Below are 26,003 nucleotides of genomic sequence, written 5' to 3' on the forward strand. Positions count from 1 at the left end.
AAGAAAGAAGCACCGAAGGACACACTACCACAAGTTTTAGTGGGTGGTCGTGAGCACAGAGCTACTCTGTTATTTAAAGGAGACAAGCTGCTACTGTTTTCATTCTACTCACAAACTGGAAACATAGCTCTCATTTTAATTTTCTGCTCTGTATTAGTTTATGTGCCCATGAAAATAGCATCAAATTGAACATAATGACTCTGAAAATCTTTTTCTGAGCTAAAGTGTGTGCTCACAAATCTGTACATAATTATTCATACCAAAAAATTAGAAAAGCAATATATATCCAGCATGAGCAACTTCTCTGGATAATATCTTTACTCACTAAACTGTAGACCAATAGCTCTCACAAACTCCCAGTTTGATGTCACAATGTCACTCAAATGAAATATGACTTTAGTCATGACTATAATTAATAACCTGTAGAGTACTGTATGTAATTCATTTCAGGGAACCAGACATCCTCATCTGGTTGACACTGGACTCTGAGATTATGAATCAAATGCTTTTTACAATTGTATATTATCAAGTGGAGTTTTATAACCAGGAGACTCTGAGCAACTTACAAATCAGAATGATTTCTGAGTTCATTATAAGATTAACATTAATTCCATTCTATCTAAGCCGAAGTTCAATGATCTGAGCGCAGAACAGTGCAACAGCAGTTCAAAGCCACCATCATGGTGTCCAAGTGGTTATATCCACAGCACATGGAGTGCCACCATGTGATGAAACTCTAACCATAAGTACAGCATCAGGACTTGTACTATTCATCTCAATTGTAATTGTATAGTGCTTTTAATGTTTGACATATTAGAGAACATACACATATCTGACATAGAGAATATAGAGACAGGATAGAAATTCATCCCTACTTGGCAGGTCAGATGTGAAGATGAGATGTGAAAAACCCCTGAGATGTTATGAGGAAGACCTTGAGAGGAGACTCCAAAGATAAACCACCAAGTGACACAGGATAGTGAGATTCTAAATAATTATATTTAAAAATATCTCAAATATATAAATTGTTCCTTTCTATAGCTCAGACCACTTGAAAGTCCACTATTCTTTCATTTCATGAATAGACTGTGAATGATTGTCACTTTTCCATCAGGCTTTGGAAGTTTTGCATGATTAACCCAGAATGTTGAGATGAGCAGACTCCTGTCAAAGTGATGCCAAGAAAAGAGAAAGTGCATGTCAGTTTAAATAAGGCTGCCTGCTCAGAGCTCAGGAAGGCATCTGAAACTTTTCCCTGTGTCCCAGCAGTGCTTTCTGCACAGCATTGTTGTAAAGCTTTGAGCAAACTAGAATCAAATCAAAATTTGCTTGGTGAAAATATCAGTGCCCTCAGGATGTGCAAAAGGATTTTGCTTCCATCAGAGATATCTTTAGCTTCACACCAAGTTCCTCTAGGTGACCTTAAACCTTGAAAATTTTGGAAATGGTAGCCAATAGACATAAAATAAACTTGTAGGACTTTTGTTCTGTAATAAGACAAAATAGAATGCTAATAAATAGGTAGATGTCACAGACGTTTACCTTTCTGAGCAAATGTTGCTGGTCTATTATACTTTTATTATTATTATGTAGTGTGATGTCTTATACAACACACTTTACATCAACACTGTGGACCTTCACCTGTGTTGTTGGTTCCTTCCTTTCACCCTGGTTCCTTCAGTATGAAAGCTCGCTCCTTGCTGCCTCAGTTAGTGTGTTTATCAGTATAAAATTCACTGTCTGATAATACTCATTACCATTAAAGTTTCTGGGTCAGAATCTGAAACTAGAGGTGCTGGTATCATAACTGGTATCCAACTTGAGTCAACAAACAAGTTGTACTAGCAGGTGACATTTACTCTCAGGTAGAATGGAGCACGCAGTCAATTGCAGCTCAAACGGCAGAAAAAGAGCAAGTTCATGAACCCCGGACCATGTACCAGTTGCAGCTTTGTGCAAATTGTGCCTAGTTTGTGTAATTTCATTTAAAAAAAATACTGCTTTTGGGTACAAACACACACACACACACACACACACACACACACACACACACACACACACACACACACACACACTATAAACTATCTAAACTATCTAAAGCAAACAGAGCAACTGTAACATCAAACTTTATTAGCAACTTTTATTTGCCGAGGAAATAAAAAGTATTCACATTCTCATTAGATGAAAAGACAGAAAGTGAGACTGTAGACAGCAACAGTGTTAAGGCTCTGTGGTAATGCCTGGAAGGTTGAGAGTTCAAATTCCAAGACTGTTGGAAAGCCTGTCTGGGCCCTTGAGCAAAGACCATAGCCCTCAACAACTACTCACTTCTATTTATTTATGTGACTGCTGCTTTTATCCAAAGCAAATTAAGCTGAGCAGCTGAGGGTAAAAAGCTTTGCTTAGTGGTTCAAGGATTTGTCTCTCAACCATCACATATGCCTGGATCGTATTATTATGAAATTAAAATGGAAATAAATCCTTGCCAATAGTGACATTTTTTTTCTGCCAGCATATATCATTAGCTTCAGACAAATGTTCAACAATGGTGCTAATATCTGCTGTTATAGCTCTCTGCTTATTCAACATCATGCTTCAATGCGAGCTGTTATAGTAGGCAGTTTATCTGTAACCCTCTAGTGTATCTATAAGTCATTATATGCCACCATGCTGTAGATTAGAGGTCAAAACATTAAGCAGGCTTGGTTAATGAAAAAGAAAACTAAAGTGTCCATATCCTCTATGAGAAAATTCCATGACACTATTTGTTTGGCTAGTGTTCAACTGTACACTGTTTGTTGCATTCATACAAGCTGGTGTGAAGGTATGACAGAAAGAGCTCAGCACATTGAAAAGCATAGCATGCAGGCTGAAAGCCTCAGAAATCCTTTTCCACAGTCTGAAAGCCAACATAGCTCAAATAAAGCTTGGCTTTCACCAGCATGGCCAAGCTGAACCTGCATTTAGTTTTAACTGCACTTTGTTGGGACCTAAACAAGCAACAGGCACGATTACGAACAGCAAACAGGTAACACCGAGTGTGTTTTCCATAATTACTAACAGTAGATGAATACAGCTTGTGTAAAAATACAAATACATACACCGTTAGTATCTTAACCCCCGAAACCCCCTACTTTAAACGTTACACACGACAGGTCCAGTGTGATAACCTCTGAATCTGAGGGATTTTCCTGTAATTTGCAATAATTACAGAGAAGCAGTTTGAATATGATTAAAGAGTAGCCTCTCCAGGAAAGATGAAATGGACATTGTGTTTACAAAGCACTACACAAACATCAACATGGTCGTAGAATTGTTCTTAAATAGAAAAGAAATTGTTATGAAAAACTACCATACCTCTAACTAACATATATGCTTCATTCATAAGGCACTAAATGAAATGCAACCACTTTCTTGTCTAACTCCACAATCATTTGATTTTTACATGAGATCAGGTTTGTAAAAACTGAGGTACTCCAAAAAACATATTTAACAGAATATGTTTAGAGGCAACAGGGTCAAAACAATCCTTATAATAACAAAATCGGTACAAAGAAGACAAGAACGGTCGAGATCATTTATCTAAAATTTTCTACCGTACAACTTTTCTAACGTACTTTCTCTCTGCTTTTAATACATACGCAGTTGGTATATGTGAGTCCCCTAACCCAGAGTAATGTACAACCCCCTAACCCCCTCATACACACATGCTAAAAGCTTACCAGCTGTTCGGCTCCGGCTCCAGCTCCAGCAGAGACTGGCTTCTGTCAGACGCACACTGCAAACACCACATGCTCCGTTCTGATCCTTACAAATAGCAGCATTGCTTTGACCCATGGCTGCCCATCTCCTTGGCATGTAAAGCCTCTTCATAAGCAAAGTGTTACGCTCTTCATCCAGCTACTATGGACGCCACGGTCACTAAGTCCCTGTTTTCCTTTTCTTGCTCTCTGGATAGCGAGGAGGGGGTAGAACAGAGTGCATGCCAGTGACTGTGGCTAAAAGGGGAGGGAATTTCTACGTCCAGCAATCTAATTAGATGGCAGGAATATAAACGAGTCTGGCCCAAAGGGGAGTGTTTATCCTGGTCATGTATAGCCTAGACTGTATGAAAGAGTGAAGAATATACATGGGAGTTTGTTATCTGTAGCCTAGTAAATGCAGAGTCCGGAGCTGAAAGAGAGATGGCTAAAAGAGTGGGAAGCCCCTTTGGACCAGAAGAGGAAGTAGGGCTAATAATAGCCAGATTGCAGGATGGATTCAGGCTGTAAGAAATGTTAAGAAGTGGAGAAAGACTTTATCCCTCCCTCTCTATCTTTCCATCTCTTTCTATCTCTCTTGAAGACTTCAGCTGCTGTTCCTAGGGGCCAGGCTGAATCTTGGCAGTAACTTGAGCCCTACATGTGTGACAGACGTGCTACAGACGGCAGGGCCTGCTGGAGAGGTGCAGCCAAACATGGTCCGTCACTATTCACTACCCACACCACAGTTTACATGAATGAGTCCTCTTAAAGGGCCATATGCCCCACTCAAGACTAGCCATTTTACTATAGGACACACAAACCTTGGTATACCTTTAACTACCTCTTCCAGATGGATCCATATGTAAAGAAAAATAGTATAACCCCCCCAAAAAAGGCCTTTAAGTGACTCTGATTTGCCCCAGAATTGCAATGTTTTAGAGGCAGGACTAAGTTGGCTTGTAAAGCAACAGGCTGAAAAAAACACCCACCATATTTATAACCAAGGACTTGAATAACATCTCTATAACCTGTCCCCCATTTTCCCTCCTCCCATTTCCTTACACATTTCCTCTTGCTGACATCATAACCTAAACAATGGGTGTCGCAGGAGTAGAGTCCAGATGCTATCACCCAGAGCGCAGTGAGAAATGCATAGTTCTAGGATGAAACAAAGCGTCAATGTTTAATGGGATATTAGAGCAATGTAGCCCCCAGGAGGTCCGCTAAGATGTGACTGTGTTCAAAGTAGGAAAAAGCACAAAATGGCAGCTGAGTCTGCAGCACCATCCAGCTTTTTGAACTAGCAGTCACAGAGAGGTGACGGTGTGGCTGTAATTACAGAAATGTTTCCATTCGCTCCCAAGAGTGAAACCTTTCATTTCTCACTTTTGTACAGAGCTCATACTCCCTGAAGTCTAAGATGAAAACACACCCAAACACATGGAAAGGAGAGACAAGATGGCCAGCTGAACATTTGTGGGCTCTCTATATGGTAGACAACTATTCCTTCTAGACATGAAGAAAACTTCATGATGTGGGATTATTTATTATCTGAAAAATAAACAAACAAACAAACAAACAAACAAACAAACAAACAGTCTTTCTTAGCCTTAGGGCAAACACAGAATAAATGAAATCACCCTAAGAAGTAAAAATATTACAATTAATTGATGTGATTCAATACAGAATCAATAAAACCCACACTATTCAAAACAGCTGTATGCAGACTAAACATTACAGGCTGTGTGGGTTAGTAGTAAGGGTGTGTTGAACACATTTAGATGTTTTGCCACACCAAGTCTGATGTATGGGTGAGTAGGTGTGAAGATTCCTCTGTGTGTTTACTTTTGCCCCAATGACAGTTGTTCATTGTAACGAAATAAAAATACACAGTATTAATACAAGGTCACTGTGACTTCATGCTTCTACGAACCGCCTTATAGAGTTTATTAATGACGACATCAAATCTTTTGAAGGGTGTGCGGTTCAATAAGGACTGCTTAAAGTGTCAAAGACTTCTCATGGAGAAGCACAAAAGAATTTACAGGACACAGTCTGTTCAAGGACATGTACATCATAGTCAGCTGACAGAGAGGCCCAAACAATTTTTCGCCACGGTTTTGGTGTAAATTACTCGCTACATTTTTAAAAAACGATTTTAGCTTTCTCTTCTTAACATTACCAAAGACCATTAAATCTCATTCCGATGGCAAAATGCTCCAAGGATGATTTAAATAAATCCTTTCAAGGTTTCGTGGTTCTCTGTCTATTGGACCCTCACCTGTTCTTCGTTGAATGACAAAGTAGGACAAATTTTTTATTCCTATTATTCCTCTGATATTTTCAGAACACCTGTTTAGGGGAGGGGGCAGTCTGAACACTGAAAACTGCCCCTTACTCTCAATCTTTCTATCCTAGCAGCTGTCACTTATTACATGTCTTAATGTCACTCTGACAGTACTGCCTGGACAGAGGGACAGCATGCAGCCTGCCATGAGCCTAGGGGAGATACTGTACATGGTGCCAATGTGTCTGCTGTCATTTCAGTACCAATCTTACCTCATTTTGCTGTCTAAACTTGATGGTGCTTTTAAGAGTAGCTTGTGTTAGATAGTTTGGATTGGATACTTTGAAGAGTCTCTTTCACAGAGTTTCACTCACTTTTTCCTGTAAGGTCTCCAGTAAGTAAGAAAAATGCCCAGAAATGTTACTGAGATCATGGAACGTCATAATCTCTCATCTTATTCGAGTCTGTAGAGCCGATGAATGAGCACTGAGCTATTAAATAAATTAAATGAGGAACTCAGCTTGAAACAACAACTTTGAAACCTATACTTCTATTTTATTGCCAATTTTGATGATGAAACTATAATGAAACTAAAGTATAATCTACAGCACTACAGAACAATTACATTTACAAATAGGATAAAATGGTTGTAATAGCCATCCACAGACACTAAAAGTGGGTTTACAGTAAAACCTAATCTCTCATCTGATTACACAGGGTTCCACCTCACTCACCAACCACTACTGCTATCCTACACACACACACACACACACACACACACACACACACACACACACACACACACACACACACACACACACACAGGTAGTATATTTATCTACAGTGCCTGTTGCATGCATTCTACATAATCAAGGTCTCTCAGTTTAACATTATCATTTAGCTAAATACACTCCTCCTAGTTTTGTGTATTTAACAGTCGCTGCTGGAACAATAAAAAGTCTAGTTAACCGTAGCACTACCATCAGCAAATACATTTTTTTGTTGCCAACACCAAAACATTTGCAAGCAGTGCTTAAAAGAGCACATTGCCAGTTTAATGAAGTCATAAATGGTGTTTCTTAATATGCAAGATCTTGCCCTGAAGGCTCTCAATTATGTGCAGAACTAATGTTAAGCAGCTGAAATGCAAGCTCCTCTTTAGTGAATATAGCACGATAAAGCTAATTCTGAGTGATTTCTGACTAAAAATCACTATTTGTTTGAGGAGAAATGTAATTAATGTGTAATTAATTCCCAGTATCTTGACCTGCACCTTTGTTCCATGGTTCCTGGATTCTCAGTGACTTTATGCTTTTGAATTAGTCTAAGAATAAGTGTTTCTGGTCTGAACCAACAGGTCTTTATTGTGAATATACTGTATTTTGCCACTCGTCTGAGAGTCTGATGGCCTGTTGAAAAATCTCAGAGTGCCAAAATGTCTTAAGGTGATACGGATGCTTGGAAATATACTGTAAAGCAGGCAGAGCAGATAATTAGATGTGCTCCCCAATACATATTCCAGCACACAAACACTCTGGTTTTCTGCAGTGCTTAACAAGGCTGCAGAAAATAATCAGAAAACCATGAGACATACAACATGCTGAGAAAACCATGAGGCATACTGTACAGTAAACTATAAACTATATACGAGCCATCAGAAAGTCAATGAAAAATTCATTCAGTGTTGATACCCTTCCTCAGTAGTCAAGATGTTTGTGGAATAATTTATAAAAGCAGATGAAGCAACACTCTGTAAACATGTCAGATAAGAGTCCAGAGATTGCAGTTAATACTTGCTCAGCACAGGTTATAAATTTCCATAGCTATTGTTTCACAGCTCAGCATTAAGTACTGCAAGTGGCTATGTTTGAAGCCGGGCATTGACCAAGAGCATAAACACACAACAGAGGCTCATTAGATACTTTCAGGCATATTCACATACTGGCTTTGCTCAAAGCGAGAAGGTCACAGAATGGGTTGCTGGCCAATTACTGCAATCCTCACTGAAGATGAACAAGATTTATGTCAATCCAAAGTAACAAGCGTACCAGCACTGATCTACATTCAGATGTAAGATATTTTTGTGTCTCGTTCCAGTTTGCTTCCATCATCTCACAGCAGCAGTCTAGAACTGCATCTGCTGTAGTTCATTACCAAAAAGACAGGAAGTCTGGAAACTTATCTTCTCAGGTCCTCTGAGATGTCAAAGCTTTCGCTGAACACTAGTCAGCATTTTAATTTCACCAGTGAGGAAACATGACATGTTAACTTTCCATGAAGGTTTCAAGAGCTACTGCAGAAGCCTTGGCCTTGTTGGGTCTTCGGGGAAATTTTGAAAAACCACAAAGGAAAAGAACTTTTCCTAGTGAAGGAAACATATGTTGGGCAATAACAAAGTCGAGCTTTACACGTGTAGAGACATTTATAGTCTACAACGTTCTCTGATTAATCTGTAATTTGTTAAGAACATGAGTGGAAATGAGGCTTGTATAGTATATCTGAGGTTCAGCCTTAATCAGTTAAGAGGAGCAATGAAGCAATCTGACAGCTCCAGCATGGATGAGTTAGTTGTAGTGAACACACTCAATCTTTTATAGACTCCACATGGTCCCGCCTGCACAAAGTGACCTCAGAAATCCAGTCTAAACAGAAAGATGTGGACGTGCCCATGTTATCTCCTCCTGCTTCTTCTCATTCACCAGAGTCTGAAGAGTGCCTCCAGGCTTGGAAATGTGTTGTGTACACAGCATTGTTTTACTGCTTAGATATCTAGATGGAGTTCTACAGACTGGAAGAGGCAGGAGTGCAACACATGCTCCAGATATAAGCCACAGTCAGCAATCATTTTAGAGAGACAGATGGAGAAAAACAAGAGGAAGCAAAAAAAGAGACAAGTGCTTGTATATAGATGTTGCTAAATCCAAGTTATAAACATTATTTTCAAACCATGTGCAATGAATCAAGCCATGTGGTCTGCTGGAAAAGAGAAGGAACTCTGAGATAAGCTGAAGTGATATAGATCTGTCACTTCAGGGTATTTTTATTAACAATTAATAAGACACAAGGCATAAAAATGTCTCTTGTGCATGCACATCTAGACAGTAATCTAAACAGAGGAGTACTTTCAAAGATATGAATAAATGTAATTCAGTTTATGTTTGCTCGTTTCGCAATCAGGTATAAGAAACATTTATGACACTAAGCATCCATCTACAATATAATCTAAGTGAAACACAACAAATGTGCATCATCACCTGCTTACACCATTTCCAAAAAATGGAAAAGCTAGCAGGAATGACAAACTGAAACTTTTCTCAAACAACTTTTGAAAATGGTGGGACTAATTTACCCCAGGCTTCTTTCTTACAGTACTAGCTGACATCAGGAGCAACAAATTGCAATGATCTTTTAGACCAACCACATTGAATTTGGGTTCCTTTGAGTTCATGATAGAGCTACTTGACATGTTGTGAAGTACATTGCTAAAATAATACAAACACTTAAAGTGCTACCTTTTTTCAGTTCCATTCATGTTCAGTCATTGGAAAGAGAGCAACATGAACAGGGTAAAATGTCTCCTTAGTTTCTGAGGTCAAGCTGGTCACTGAGTTGGTTACACATGAATTCTGATCATTTTGATTTATACAAATCGGACCAACAAACAGAAACAGGATGAAAACCGAAAACCGAGCTGCAACAATGAGGGCCAAAAGGAAAAAAATTATCACAAAAGCTACAAATCTAGAAATCTCACGTCACAGGACACCAAGAAATTGAAAAAATACAATTATTTGAATGAGCAATAAAATTCATTATTGAAAAAATTGGCAGAAAAACAGGGCATAAAATGAGCAATACCTAAGACTGTCAAGCTGTAAAACCCAATGAAGTGCAAAAGCAGTGTTTGTACAGCAAGATATACTGGTACCCAATATTAGCTCAGAGCGTACGTGATGTTCATATCTCTCCACGGACACTGTCATGCCCCTGCCTGTGTCCCTCTTCTCCTCAACCTCCTGCCCTTTGGCATGGGCTCACACTGAACACACACAATGCGACTGTTGTGTGAAGCCAAGCCTATGAACACCTTGCCAAGCAGAGGACACGATTTGTTTTGGCACCCTGAATAACAGCTACCTTTCTACTGCCTGGCCTGCTTGCATTTTTTTTTTTTTTTAGTAATTCTAAAGACAGAAAGAGTGCACTGTGTGAGTGGGTGTCTATATTACAGGAAGGGAGTGATCGCTGTACCACAGCTGACTTCCTTTGGTAATTTTGGGCTAATTGTAAAAGGCAGATAGAATCTGAAAAATCAGTTGCAGTTTCATAGTGACGCATGGGCTTGACTCTTTATTTGTCATTATAACCTATGACCTGCAAAGTCCATTTGCAATCCCAGTAATACTAAAACCTAAATAAAACCCAGACAATGACATTTTCATATGTAAGGCAAACTTTGTTAATTTTATTAGCCAAAGACTTTCAAATAAATCTTGTCTTTTGACAAGAAACTATTCATCTCAAAGTTTCTCACCTTCTTGACAACTGATGAGACATGTTTTACTTTTCACAGGCAAGAAAGTTAATCTGACCTTCCTCCTGAATGATAAATGATTCTCTATTCATGTCAGATAAGAAATCCTTTTATTAGTCTACTGTCTCAGATGTAAGACAACAGTGTTGATTTTAAAATTATTGGCACCCTTCATAGAAATAAGGATATATAAGGAAAAACAAAAGTAATATTTTGAGGATTTGAGTTTTAACATACTGTACAGAGTGCATGAGCTTACTTTACTACATTTGTATTAGTACATTTTTTTCCCTTTTAGAAAAGGCCCGCCAATAACTCTGCAGCCGACAGTAGATTATAGCAGAGCAGATAGAGACAAACAATGGCAAGTACAAGCTGCCTGGAGAAAATACTGAGCATTAAGCCTCATTCACCGAGTTTGACGGACAGGAGGAATTGGAATTCCAAGGTCAGTGCAATAGAGAGCAATGACTATTTGGATCTGAGGTTCAGCTCATGAATTTCAATTGGTATCATCGCATTGTTGTTTCACTGCTGCACGTACAAAAAAAAAATAGCATTATGGAAATCCAATGTCAAACACTCCATTGTTGTGAAGATTGCGTTCCAGAAACAACGAAAATAATTGTTTGGAAATAAAAAAAGAAAAAGAAAATTGGGTTTCTATAATGTCAAGAGGCTTCAATCTAGTTCTTAATGAATAAGATCTAAACCTGCATACAGAAGTTCACATCTACAAATGCTTCTCACAAACTATCACAATCACCTCGAACTGGCTTGAACTGGTTAGCTTACTTATCTAACACGGCTGTCTGCATCCTCATTAAACAGAACAAATCATAAACAAAATGCTCTTAAAGTGATGTGAACAACAGGCGATGAAAACGTCTACCAAGCTCCAACAAGGTTTTTGCTAGAAATGTTAAAGCAATTTGCTCATGAGAACCTGCTCTCCTGTTATTTGTGAACATTAATCGAGTGGCACATAAGGGAGTCGTCAACTTTAACATTTACGAGAGGCAGAGAGTGGAGTCTGTGTGTATTTTTGTGCATTCCAAAATACACATGTAACACAAGTTAGTGGAAGCAGAGTTTTTATGTCATAAACCATCCACACATCCTATAAAGACAACAAAAGGTACATAAACTATTTCCTAGCTGACTGCATCATCACAACATTATTATTTAAAGGGTTGGATACACTATAAAATGGCTGTATTCAGGATTTGTTAGGGGTGGGGCAGGGAGGCAGGGAGGTTAAAAATTAAAAACAGACCTAATTTAGTGGAAGAGTTGCCAGAGAAATATGATTCCAACATAACAGCACTGACTTACAGCAAGCTGTAATGACAACACAGAGACTTGTATTTACATTGTAATCATTCCCCACTAGAGGGATGCATTGGGACTCAACAAGAAATGTTGCAGAAATCATTGTTTTTACTCTCACGCAGTAGGCAGACTTTTGAGGGACAAAGAAATTTAACAGTGATTAACGTATACAAGTATCAGAACTGCTTTCTTTTTCTTTTTATTTCTTTTTATTCTTGGATACCAAAAAGTATGTAATGTAGAAAGGATACTGAGGGCAAATACAAGGGAAATTAATTGTGAGACCTGACAGTAGTCTTATATTTTTTCTTTTCTTAGAAATCTTGCAAACTTCTATCTTCTATATGAATTACAGGAATTTAGACAACCGTTCCTGGTAGAAAAGAGTGAATAAACTTGGTAACTGTGGAAAACATAGATTTCAACTTGACAGTAATTTCTCATTGTGTTAAAGTACAACTTCCCAGTCAGTTTTCGTTTTGTGGCATGGCAGCTGGAGAGAACACCTGCAGAATAAATCTCCACAGTAAGAATGCTCAATTACAGATTTACGTGTGGAAAGCTAATTTAACAGATTCGCTTTTAGGCCATGTCACTATTTAAAATTAGGGCTTGTCTAATAAAATGACAGGCCTGTGAGCAAAATGAACCAAGCTAAAAATATCGACACATGTCTACTGAACAAAAACATCTCCCTTCATTTCCTCATGTTTAGAGACCAGTGGAGGCTTTTCGGGGGAGTATTGGTGTAATCTATGCTGATGAGAATGAAGCAGATCCTCCTTTCCTCTTCCACTCTGCCATTTAAGCAATCGTGGGCTGATCCTTTGATTCTCTCAACAGGGGTGCCAGAGGATCATATTGTGGTGTTTTGGTCACTGATTAAAATATTCTTGAGGATACACAGGCAAATCACACATCCTAATAGAAACAGAGATAGAGGAGCACATGCTACGAAGAAACGGTAACCAAGGAAGTTTATTTCCTGTCCAACCGGGTGTGACACTTTGCTGATAAATTGCAGTTCAAATACTTTCTGAGAATGCCAAGATCACCCTGTGGTACAATTCAGCTGCAAGTCAAGCTATAAGAACAAGTTAATTACAGACTGCGGAATAAGAGTAGCAATATTTTGATTAGTCATATCACAGACTTAGATCTACAGCACTTCCATACATGGACATTTCTGTAGTTTCAAACAACTCTATTGGCTTTATGGAGAACTATGATAGATAGATAACTATGACAAAAAGATAGGAACATACTGTAATACTGGTTGAAACGTGATTGAACTTTCAATACACCCAGGAGATTAGGATGAAAAAAAAACATCCCTGTTTGAGAATTGTGACATTTAAAGTATGACGTGCTGAAGGTCATCCATCTCATTCTGTAATGCTCTTTGCCAGTCCATGAACTGGAATACTGTCAGCTTGTCACTGTAAAATAGATGAACATGATTTGGGAGAATTGTTGGGAGTGTTTTGGAAAATACCGACTGTCAGGATTATTTTGTTTGTGATTAGTAATTTCCACAAACTGGTAAAGATGTCCAGTGTATTTCTGTCATGTTTGATACATCCAGAGCTGCACAGGGGGCCTGAGAATCCTGTCAGTGCTGACATAACAGAATGACAGCTGTTTTTTTTCCTCTACTGTCCTTTCTATCCCTCCAGCTCTCTTTCTGCTCTAGTTCCTTTTCTCTCCAGACATAAGCTCAGGTGAAGAGGTTGAGGTGCTGATACAGTATATATACGCTGTCTGCATTTTTAATTCATGACTGCATGTGATGACTCTTAAACTGGAAAATCTGCATTCAATCAAAATTAATCAGAAGAATGTTTTTCCACCTCAGAGACTAAATCAATGTCTCTGATGATGTCTCTATAATAATCCCTCATCATGCCTGAGGAAAAACACTGGTTTCAATTAGTTTTATGCTACCAAATACTAAACACTTTTACTTCTACATACTGATGTCAAATTTAAACACTTTGGCCAAAAATATATAAAACCTCACTCCAAAAAAAAACAACAATTTTTTTACTGGCCTATGTGCAAGCATCATCAAATTTTTACACCCACAAGGAAAAAAATAGACTAAAATTATTTAAAGATCCACTTCTCATTTTTCAAAATTGTTTCTACTAAAATAAATAATGTGGAAAAATTGAGGGAGGAAGATTAACGGCCAGATACAGATATTACTGTAGAGGGGAAAGAATCTGCTGCAGAAAAGCAGAAGATGCCAACAGAAAAACTGTAAGCTGATTTCATGATGAAGGAGTCATGTGTTTCATGACCAGGGCTGTATAAGAATTTAAAATGGCCACAGGTCTCCTCATTACACTTCAATCTGTCTTCATGTCAGTACAGCACTGTAGTTCCAGGAAATGTCATTTCTGAAGGAGAAAGATGTGCAGCAGCGGCCGAGGACACGCATGCAATTGCTCTCACATGCACACGTGTGAGGGTGAGAGTGCTTGCACTCACATGCACACACATGCACACGCACACTTCACTCAGCATTCTGTTATAGTCGACAGGGTGGTGACTAGTGCGCTGTAGATCAAAGACAAATAAGTGCTAATTGACCTTCAGCACAATCTCAAGTGGAATTTCTGCTTTCTCTAGAATTCCACAGTATGAAGGGTATTAAGAATGTTGGTATACTGCATTTCTCTTCTGACAATGCTAGAATTCAGATTTCTTACATTGTAATACAACATAGTGGAGTAGCGCAATGCTAACTTCATATCTAACGTCACTGGGGACAAAACCTTGAACACTTTGCCTGCTGTTTGTATTCATATCCATTAGACCAGAATATCTGTTCAAGTATTCAATATTTTATTCGATTATATTCCTAGTAGAGTGGCATCCATTTTACAACACATTAATTCATTAGTTCATTTCAGTTTTTTTTAAATGCTCATATGATCTAGACTTCAATTCAATATAAAAAATTATACAACGATTTTAAACATTGGACATCGTCTCAAAGCAACTTTACTAAAAAAATAAAACTGTAATACAGAAATTACAAAGTTTAAAATTTAATTTATGTTTATCCCTAATGAGAAAGTTTGAGGCAGCCGTGGCAAGGAAAATCTCCCAGAGATGATCTGATAAAGAAACCCTGAGAGGAACCAGACTCAAAAGGGAACCCATCCTCATCTGGGTGATGCTGGAGAGTGATTATAAATAATGTCTTTTCTACAACTGTATACAGTCAAGTATTTAGAGAACCAGGAGATTTTTTTTTTAACAATGTATAAATCAGCCTCACTTTTAAGTTCACTACAGATTTAACACTAAGTCTTTGCTACCAAAGCCATCAAATATTCTGTGATGGAGACTGACGCATAAAACCGACCACCCCAACAGCGATTCAAATCACGGTGTCATAATCTCCAAGTGTTTCCATCCATAGCAGTCCTATGTGTCTCCAGGCTGTCCATACGGTGCAGCAGTGAACACCACCAACCTTGTTGGATAAGTATTTGAGTAGTCTTATTCTGTTCAACAAGCATACATCATTGAAATGTTGTCTTGTATCACTACAGTGTTATGATTCTTAAGGTCTCTCTGAGTTTCAATTAGACTTGAGAACAAATAGCACATGCTAAAAAATATGTTGTTTCTATCTCACATTTGTACATCATATAAATGTACACAAATATTGTTTATTTGTGTACATTTATTTTACACAAATATTTTTTTTTATTTCAAACTCAAATTAGTGCTTTGGATCTTAGACCATTGGAGGATCTGGTTATCTACAGAGAAGATAATACACCTAGAAAAGCTGAAAGTCACAAAAAAGAACTATATTTGACAGTCAATTTCTGTCAGTTACATTCAGATAAAGTTGTATTGTTTTTGAAGGGTGTATGTTGGATGCACTGATCAACCTTAGCAAGTTGCCTCTGCTGGAATAAACATTCACAGCCAGCTGGTTGGTGAATAATTCTGTATTTCAAGTTCGGGGAATGATGCCTCAAAAAACAAGCAGTGTTTCTGTCTCAGTCATAGAGAGAGCAGAAAGAGCGCTCAGTTCGCCATTTTGGCTTGGACAGAATGTGATTCCAAAATATTCACGTTTCAAGAAACCATTTAATATGTGAATAGGACTACTTCTGTCCCACTTGAAGAATAACTGAGTTTTAAAAAGAGAGAAGAGCAGCAACTAAGTCTTGTCTTCATTGTGTCCCTTAAACTGAACTTCAGGCTGTGTTATGCCCTTTTTTCTGCATGTTTCCTTGACTGAATGACTCAGCAGATTTACGAAGACAACCCGGGCTTTTTGACTCCTGGTGCTACATTTCCAAACCACTGACTCAGACCACAGACCAGAATACTAACTAGAGGACAGTGCTGCAGTGACTCCCTTATCTGAGCTCATTCAAATTCTCCAAGAGGCTCTTGAAGTCATCTCTTCTATTAAAAACACTCAGTTTCTTGTCTACCTTAAGAAGCCACATGGATTGGCAACACAAACTATCTCCATATGGAATACAGGCTCTGTTAGGTTTTTAATGGGTTACTTCATTACTGCGTGCACTACAATTTAATGTTTCACTTTATAACATTCCTTGTTCATTAACCACTTACACAAACACAACAGCAGCTTGTCACATGTACTGTACAGTAGGTTGCAGTGGTGGCTCTCTGTTTAAGTTAAGACTACTTATTAGATGTTCCGTGAATTCATTTCCCAGCAATGCCACTGCTGGGCCCTTGAGCAAGGCCCTTAACCAACTGCACAGTTGTATAAATGAAATAAATGTAACTCACTTTGAATAATGACTTATTTACTGAATGTAAATGATTTCCATGCTGTATACTATAATAATATGTGACTTCTGTACTGTGTGACCCGCAGGCCGGTTGCAGCCCTCAGAAGGCAAAACAAATCATAAAATATACACAAGTATTAGATCTAACACTTGTTTGCAAGCACATCTTCAACACTGTATATTGGGAAAACACAACCAGACTGTCGTAACCATGATACAGATACACATGAATATCTGATGTTTCTTGGTATCAATTGATTCAATTGTGTAACTGGAGAATCAGCTCTGTCTTTATATAAAATTTCTCATGCACATAATCATTATTCAGTTATTTTAAAATGCTATTTTCAGTATTTAGAAATGTAATGCATCTTGTGTTGAATGCAAAACTAATATTAAATGCTACTGACCTGATTCTATATTCACTATACAGCTACACTGGCTTGCTTGCAATCGTCTCTGCCTTACACAATTAGACCAATCTTCACTGTCATTTTGGTTAATGGAAGCATTACACTACATCTTTAGGTCCATGTTCTAACTGCCTTCACCCTTAGATGTCATTTGTTGAGCCTGATTGCATATAGTTATTAAACTGTAATTAACCTGTGCTTTAAAAACCACCAGCATTAGTACCAACAAATCCAGCTGGTATGTGTTTCTCCTGACTTTAATCAAGAAAACTGTACATTATCATTGCATGTTGACTGAATTCAATATTTAACTTTAAAGTATGATAAAATTCCAGGATCCTGTAGTGAACATGATACATATAGATCTTCAGACCAATGTTTACAATGGCTAGAATCACGTTCTTCATGTTCCTCACCTCTACGGATAACTTTGAATAACAACAATGATCTGTATCACAAATGTCGGTTCTCACCAAAGTTCCCTCATAGTACAGAATCCAGTGATCTCTCCAAAGATGGACAGCAACAAGTACCATAACTGCAAAAAACATGAGAGACTGACCCTGATGTGCTTAAAAAGAGACCAATTGGTCAGTGTTTGGTTTTGCTAAGATAATATCCAGCCCTCTCAACTCCCTGATCCCTGCCAGTGAATTATAAACTGCTTTATTGACAAAACTTCATATAATTTATAATATGGTTAAAAAAACATGTGGGAAGCTGGTAAGATTTGTTATTGTGGTCCTCTGAATGTGTAAACTAAGTCTGCCCCAAAATATCAGTGATGAGTCATGCCAGGTCAGATGACTTGGGGAATGCATGCCTGTGAATGCCCCTCCATTAATCATACCAAGTCTGTAGAATAAAGAGAAATGACTCAAATGTACATGATGGGAGGATTCAGAATTCATTCATCATCCAAAATAGAAACTAAGAATATGCGGACCAGATCGGATCAGATCATATTAAATAATGTTCATTCAACACAAGCTAGTTTAAGGTTCAGCACACAGATGCGCAAGCTGAAAATAATGAATTGCATATTCTGTATTTTAAGCGGAATACCAAGAAGACTTTGACAGCAGTAGCGGTAATGTTGAGTCATCCCCAGCACCTGTGATGCTGCACAAACAGGAGTACAAGTGACTCTTAAGGTTCATAAACACTGAGGAATTGATTACTGCTGCATTAACTGATATCAAGCAGCTTAATGCTGTAAAATCATCTGCTAACTGAAATCACTCCCCACAAGGACACGGTGGAAGCTAAATCAGTACCAGTGACTCGCCAGAGGACCCCGGTGTGGAAAACACAACATACAAGGACACATGGACACATCTTAATGGATGTAAAAAAAAGTGAAAATAATTCACTGCTATTAACTGCATTCAGACTGCAGGGTAATTCAGCTCCAAGTTATTAATCTTATGAGAAGACAAACAATCTGCACACACAATCTATACATAGCCTTGTTCAGCTGAATATGGCCAGAAAGTTCTTCAGCTTAGTAAGCAAACTGCTGTCTACCTGGTCTGCATCAGGATGACATCAGACTATAACAGAGAGGAAGAGAGAAATAGAGAGAGACAGTCAGAGCTGGATGCCTGCTGCAGTCTCTGTGTCAGCTATTGACTGCTCTCTGCAGTCTCAACACACATGCGCATGCACAAACAAATAGACACTTCAGATACATACCTCTCATGTGCTCACACCGGCTTGCAGTGAACACCATGTGAGCAGTAACAGACACGAGATAAACAGTACTGAGAATATCCTTCTTCAGCAAGAGACAGGCAGACAGACAGCGATGGGAGGGTGGCCAAGGGGCAGGACAGAGAGTCTCAGCTGTGACGATAACCAAAAAGAGAGGAGCTGCTTTCAATCTAACCAGCAGCTCTGCAAGCTTCACCTAGAGTGACGTAGGTGCTGTGTTAAGTCCACGCCTCCTTCCCTTCCTCCCTCTCTTCTCATTACTCTGTCTGTCTTCAACCCCTCCCCTTAGCTTACTTCCCCTCCTCAATCCTTTCCTCTAATTCTCTCTCAAATACTTGCAGTGATTGTGTTCATGTGTTTGAATACACTCTGTCAGAAAAGCAGATCAGCAAATAGGAAGCGTTACAAATAAAAAAAACAATGAGGGAAATCAAATGAAAAGGCAAGACAACAGAAATAGGGAAGTCACAAGAGACAGGTCACTTTGACCGTAATGTAGGTTTAATGGAGGGAAAAGAATGATCTTTGAGCTGTTGAAAGACCGGATGAGTTTCTGGCAAGTAAGAAATTTTGATCAGCTGTGTGTCACAGTTTGTCCTCCAAGTCTCTACTTAATAAAAAATGGCGAGAAAATATTCTGCTTTTTAAAACATCATCCATCCTGCCCATCCACAATGGATTATTGATGTTATGCAATATGAATATAATTAGAGTTCCATCCATCTTTGAGATTTACTCCCTGTCTTTCTTAGACACTCATTTATGGGAGCAAACCATGGACAAACATACGTTTTACATGATAATGTGAGAGTCAGGGATGAAGGACTAGATTTACTGTTTCCAATTTAATCATGTTGTTCCATTAGCTGTCCCATTTCACTGCAGACCTACTCAAACTGTGGCCAAAGACATAAAAATTTACGAGCAGCAGCTACGCTAATTCCTCTTCACTGCTTCTCTTTTTCGACCCACTCCAAGGCATTCTGAGATTGTACCAGCTTCGGTTGTGTTCCATGTCATGAGGATTTTGGACCTTCATTGAGAAGAGGCCAACCCTGTGTGGATCCTGAGGCATCTAGAGATGTACCAGCTCCAGTTGGTTTATAGAATTAGCTCCAGAATTGCTTAATGAAGTGTTCGGACATTCTAACCAGAGATGTGGACTACATGTGGTCTTTGAGGACAAAATCCTCCTCATCAGTACAAAATTGGTGGATGAGAATAAGGTTCACTTTTGACTCTGGTTCCTCTCCAGGTTTCTTTTTCTTCCATCCAAGGGAGTTTTTCCTCGCCACAGTCACCTCAGACTTGCTCATTGGGGATAAATACGAAGACATTTAAATATAAGTCTAATATTTATCTTGAACTGTTGTATTATATTAATCGCTGTATAATAATTTTTTTTTTGAGACAATGTCCATTGTTAAATGGGGAAAAAAATGAAATGAAAAAAAAAAATAATAATAATAAAAACTAATTTATTCCAGTCAGGACCAGTGCTGAGTATCCGGGTCATTTTGACACGAAACCAAAGTCAGAAACTCATATACAGAACCTTTTTCAGTACCATTGTTCTAACTGTGAAGGTGGCAGCTTGGGCCATAGCTTACCACAGCTTGGGCAATCTGTGGTAAGTATGGCATGGGTGAAAGTTATGTATAATTTATGGAATATTTATCAAAAGTCCAAGTGCATCACCAAGATTTCTGTAATCTGAAATTACTGGGTATCTGTTTTTTTCCAGGGTTCTTCAGAGGATTAATGGCTCTAAGACTGTACAGTCTGGCTTTAATACACCACAGATTAGGTGATTAGCTGGTAGCATCAGCTCCAGAACAGGTAGGATTACTGACTATACATGGCTGTAAAAGGCACCAGCAGTTCATACTGGTCAAGACTGGTTTAACTGAGATTCACTACAATACTGTAACACTCAACAAACAAATCAGACTGATCCATTAGATGAAGGTCAACAGCACGCACATGCACTCACACACACACACACACACACCTGATCTGACCTCTTCTGATCAGTCAGGGGCGATGAAGACTTGTGCTGGTGCTTGAGCAGGATGGCAGAAAAAAGTCATGCTAATGCTGCAGTGGTGGTGATCACTTGAGTTATTTGAGTTAATTATATGATTTATTGCTGAATTGAGCAGGATCTGTGTGCATTTTAAGCAAATGATTGTTTTCTTAGCCTCTTCCAGTCATCTTAGTACTGGGCCTGACCCTCGTTAAATCAGATAATGCAGCTCAAACATCACATGTCACGGTAATATGAATGGAAGTTACGTCTCTAAAGCCACAATTTGACTTGCTGTCACATCAACTGTCAGGAGCCATAATCAGGTGTTCGGGGACGGTGCTCTCTGCAAGCTGACTCACTCTGAGCTATCACCAGCACATGACTTGGTGTACTATACATATCCTGGGTGAAAGGAGGGCATGTTTGTGCTAATACTATCCTACTATCTAAGGGAGAAATGAGCAGAAATGTGATTGCAGTTTGCATTCAGCTGTACATGCAGCAAATAAAGGTCTTTACATGCTGAATGAGGCTTACAGATCACTTCCTGTGGCAGAAGGTGTAGCTGATGCAGAGAAGCAGGCATTTATGACTACTGCATTGGATTTCCCATTATTTGCACTCTGTCTGGCAAACAACTCTTCAACGCGACTCAGCCAGTGAGAACAACAAACTTTTATGATGCAAGAACATTCCCGACAACTGTCAAGCCTTAAACATCTTGGAACTCTTCTAAAGGTCTCACTTTAAACCACTTAAATTATTGTTTTTATATATATATATATAAAAAACACAGTTCAGACACAGCCCTATCCACAGAACTGTTGCATTTGATCCACTCTGACATGTAAGAACCTTAAATTGATTTAGATTCCAAGGAGGAAACACAAAATCACCAATATCTGGGCAACTCTTGGCAATTGTGCTGTACAATTGAGAACATAGCTAGATAACCAAATAGCTATTTTACAGAAATTCAACAAAGTACTGCACATCGCTCAAATCCATAACAACTAGACTTTGGGTTGTGAATCCAGAACCATTAAGGCATTTCCCATATGCTGCCCCCAGATACCCAACCCTTGAGACACTTGAGACTGAGCTCTTTGTAATAAGTGAGGTCATCTTAAATGCCCCCTAACTAAGAAGTGAGCTGTGTAGAAGCCTGCAGAAAGCAGTCACATCTGTTCCACAGACGTTTCATTATAGAAAAACAGACCATTATGGGAATGTTATTGATTCTATGGTTGTTTATGTTATCTGATACTTTAGTCGATCGAATTTATAATCAGTGAACCACAGAAAGGAAGTGAAAAATGGTCCTCATTGGTCTCACTATCTTTGCGCGGTACAATATTTCTATTGAATTATGTATATATAGCTGTAGATTAATTTTGTTATTCCTACACATCCTAACTGAAGGGACATATTGTACTCATCTAGTCTTTTAAATAACAGTTGATTAGGAAAGTTTGAGGACCAGTCAAATGCTTCTAAACATGGGATACCTCACATACTAACAGCCCATCCATCCATCCATCCATCCATCCATTTTCAACCGCTTATACGGAACCGGGTCGTGGGGGCAGCCGTCTAAGCAGGGACGCCTAGACTTCATACTCCCCAGACACTTTCTCCAGCTCTTCCGGGAGAATACCGAGGCGTTCCCAGGCCAGATGAGAGACATAGTCCCTCCAGCGTGTCCTAAGTCTTCCCCGGGGCCTCCTCCCGGTTGGACATACCCGGAACTCCTCCCCAGGGAGGTGTCCAAGAGGCATCAGGAACAGATGCCCAAGCCACCTGAGCTGACTGCTCTCGATGTGGAGGAGCAGCGGCTCTACTCTGAGCTCCTCCCGAGTGACTGAGCTCCTTACCCTATCTCTAAGGGAGTGCCCAGCCACTCTATGGAGGAAACTCATTTTGGCCGCCTATATCCGAGATCTTGTCCTTTCGGTCATGACCCAAAGCTTATGACCATAGATTAGGGTAGGAACGTAGATCGACTGGTAAATAGAGAGCTTCACCTTGCAGCTCAGCTCTCTCTTCACCACAACATACCGGTATATTGACCGCATCACTGCAGAGGATACACTGATCCGCCTGACTATCTCCCTCTCCATCCTTCCCTCACTCGTGAACAAGACCCCAAAATGCTTAAACTCTTCCACTTGAGGCAGGAGCTCTGATTCTCTGATTCTTTAGGAGGTCCTGATTCTCATCCCCGCCACTTCACACTCGGGTGCAAACCGTCCCAGTGCACGCTGAAGGTCCTGATTTGATGAAGCCAACAGGACATCATCATCTGCAAAAAGCAGAGACGAAATCCTGTGGTCCCCAAACCAGACTCCCTCTGGCCCCTGACTGCGCCTAGAAATCCTGTGCATATAAATAATGAACAGGACCAGTGAAAAAGGGCAGCCCTGCCAGAGTCCAACATGCACCAGGAACAAGTCTGACTTATTGCCGGCAAATGCGAACCAAACTCCTGCTCCAGTCATATAGGGACCGGACAGCACTTAGCAGAGGGCCCCGGACCCCGTACTCCCAGAGCACCCCCCACAGGTCACCATGAGGGACACGGTTGAATGCCTTCTCCAGATCCACAAAGCACATGTGGACTGGTTGCGCAAACTCCCATTTACCCTCCAGCAACCTGGCGAGAGTATAGAGATGGTCCAGTGTTCCACGACCGGGACAAAAACCGCATTGCTCCTAAATCAGAGGTTCGACTATCGGCCGAATTCTCCTCTCCAGTACCCTGGCATAGACTTTTCCGGGGAGGCTGAGGAGTGTGATCCCCTTTAGTTGAAACACATCCTCCGGTCCCCCTTCTTAAACAGAGGGACCACCACCCTGTCTGCCCGTCCAGAGGCACTGTCCCCAGCCGCCACGTGATGTTGCAGAGGCCTGTCAACCAAGACAGCCCCACAACATCCAGAGACTTGAGGTACTCAGGGCGGATCTCATCCACCACCGGAGCCTTGCCACTACCTCAGTGACCTCAGCTTGGGGGATCGATGAGTCCACAACCAAGCCCTCGGCCTCTGCTTCCTCAGTGGAAGACATGTCATTGGGGTTGAGGAGATCCTTGACGTACTCCTTCCACCGTCCGGTCAAAGTCAGCAGAAATAGTGTAAACAGTGTGTGCAGGGCACTGCTTCCCCCTCCTGAGGCACCGGACGATTTGCCAGAATTTCTTCGAGCGGCCACATCAACAATGGAAGTGGACAACATGGTCCATTCGGACTCAATGTCTCCAACCTCCCCCGGGATCTGGTTGAAGCTCTGCCGGAGGTGGGAGTTGAAGATCTCTCTGACCGGAGACTGCCAAATGTTCCCAGCAGACCCTCACAGTACGTTTGGGTCTGCCAAGACTGTCCAACTTCCTCCCCCGCCATCGGATCCAACTCACCACCAGGTGGTGATCAGTTTACAGCTCCACCCCTCACTTTACCCGAGTGTCCAAGACATATGGCCGGAGGTCAGCTGGAACAACCACAAAGTCGATCATCGACCTCCAACCTAAGGTGTCCTGGTGCCACATGTACTGATGGACACCCTTATGCTTGAACATGGTGTTTGTTATGGACAAATTGTGACTAGCACAGAAGTCCAATAACAGAACACCACTCGGGTTCAGGTCGGAGGGGGGTTCCTCCCAATCACGCCCCTCCTGGTGTCACTGTCGCTGCCCACGTGAGCGTTGAAATCCCCCAGTAGAACAACGTTGTCCCTGCCTGGAGCACTTTCCAGCACCCTTCCCAGAGACACCAAGAAGGTACTCTACACTGCCATTTCGCCCATAAGCGCACATAATAACAGTAAGAGATAACACAAATAACAGTGAGAGACCTATCCCCGACCCAAAGGCGCAGGGAAACGACCCTCTCGTTCACCTGGGTGAACTCCAACACATGGCTGCTGAGCTGGGGGGCTATGAGCAAGCCCACACCAGCCCGCCGCCTCTCACTGCGGGCAACTCCAGAGTAGTAGAGAGTCCAGCCTCTCTCATGGAGTTGGGTTCCAGAGCCCAAGCTGTGCGTGGAGGCAAGCCCAACTATCTCTAGTTGGTATCTCTCAACCTCCTGCACCAACTCAGGCTCCTTCCCCCCTAGCGAGGTGACATTCCATGTCCCTAGAGCCAGATTCCTTGTCCAGGGATTGGGTCGTAGAGGCCCCCGCCTTTGACTGCCACCCAGTCCACATTGCACCAGCCCCTTACGGTTCCTCCTGCAGGTGGTGGGCCCACAGGAGATCGGCCTCACGTTGCTCCTTCGGGCTGAGCCTGGCCGGGCCCCGTGGGGTAAGACCCGGCCACCAGGCACTGTCACCAGTCACCTAGCTCCAGGGTGGGGGCCCGGTTGCGCCATACCAGGTGGGGTCACAGACCTTGTTTTTCCTCATAAGGGGTTTTGAACCACTCTTTGTCTGGCCCGTCACCCAGGACCTGTTTGCCTTGGGAGACCCTACCGGGGCAGAAAGCCCCAGACAAGATGCAAGGAGGCAAACCCCTCCACCACGACAAGGTGATACTGACAGCCACCGTACCTTAATCCTTTTATAATATCTCACTTGTGCTCACTTGGAATGGGGTTTTGCAAACAAACACATACACACATTTATGAAACAATAACAATGAGAAAGCAATGAACAAGACATTTTTTTTTTTAAATAACCTGAAAAAATGTCCGTTTTTCCTATATGCTACTAATCACTCTGTTGCATTTCATACAGTATAAACTTCCCAGCTAAGCCTAGAGCATTGGCAATGAATAAAACACACAGTGACTGCATGTTGTGGGAAGTGTAACATGCTTTGGAAATTATACAGCCTTGTTTACAGGCCCTAGTGCATTCTGGGAAATGTTGTAGGTTCCTGACTATTAGAACATGGATCTCTATCTGTATTTCTACTAAGCATACATTGTGTATTTCTGCTTATCATAAATGTTTGGAAAGTAAATAAAAAAAAGATATTATTTGGGGAAAAAAAAAAAGCAAAACGATGCAGTTAGTATACAGCCAATGTGTAAAAATGTGTGGTTAGGCTCTGGTTATCTTGAAAACGTGGTAACAAAATGTGTTTCATGAATTTCATAAGATAGCAAATCCCATTAGTTCCAATCGTTCCTGCCGACTTTCCTCAGTGGATA

At 40.5% G+C, this 26,003-nt stretch overlaps 1 protein-coding gene across 10 annotated transcripts in view; it reads right to left on the reverse strand.

Moving 5' to 3' along the window:
• Window positions 1–26,003, reverse strand: part of iqsec1b (IQ motif and Sec7 domain ArfGEF 1b) — a 192,784-nt gene that overhangs the window by 22,697 nt on the left and 144,084 nt on the right. Inside the window, exons 1-2 of one of the 10 annotated variants that reach the window (XM_027143932.2) lie at window positions 18,804–19,001; window positions 18,636–18,661 (exon numbers count right to left, since the gene is read on the reverse strand). The exons of 8 other annotated variants lie outside the window; for them this stretch is intronic. In XM_027143932.2, the coding sequence (XP_026999733.2) occupies window positions 18,636–18,646 (11 nt within the window). In that variant the 5' untranslated portion in view covers window positions 18,647–18,661; window positions 18,804–19,001. Of the gene's footprint in view, window positions 1–3,722; window positions 4,187–18,635; window positions 18,662–18,803; window positions 19,002–26,003 lie in introns of those variants that run through there. One more of the 10 variants, XM_027143929.2, reaches the window with a different exon arrangement.

Source organism: Tachysurus fulvidraco, chromosome 2, assembly GCF_022655615.1.
Source record: "Tachysurus fulvidraco isolate hzauxx_2018 chromosome 2, HZAU_PFXX_2.0, whole genome shotgun sequence".
In the NCBI taxonomy this organism is placed as follows: Eukaryota; Metazoa; Chordata; class Actinopteri; order Siluriformes; family Bagridae; genus Tachysurus; species Tachysurus fulvidraco.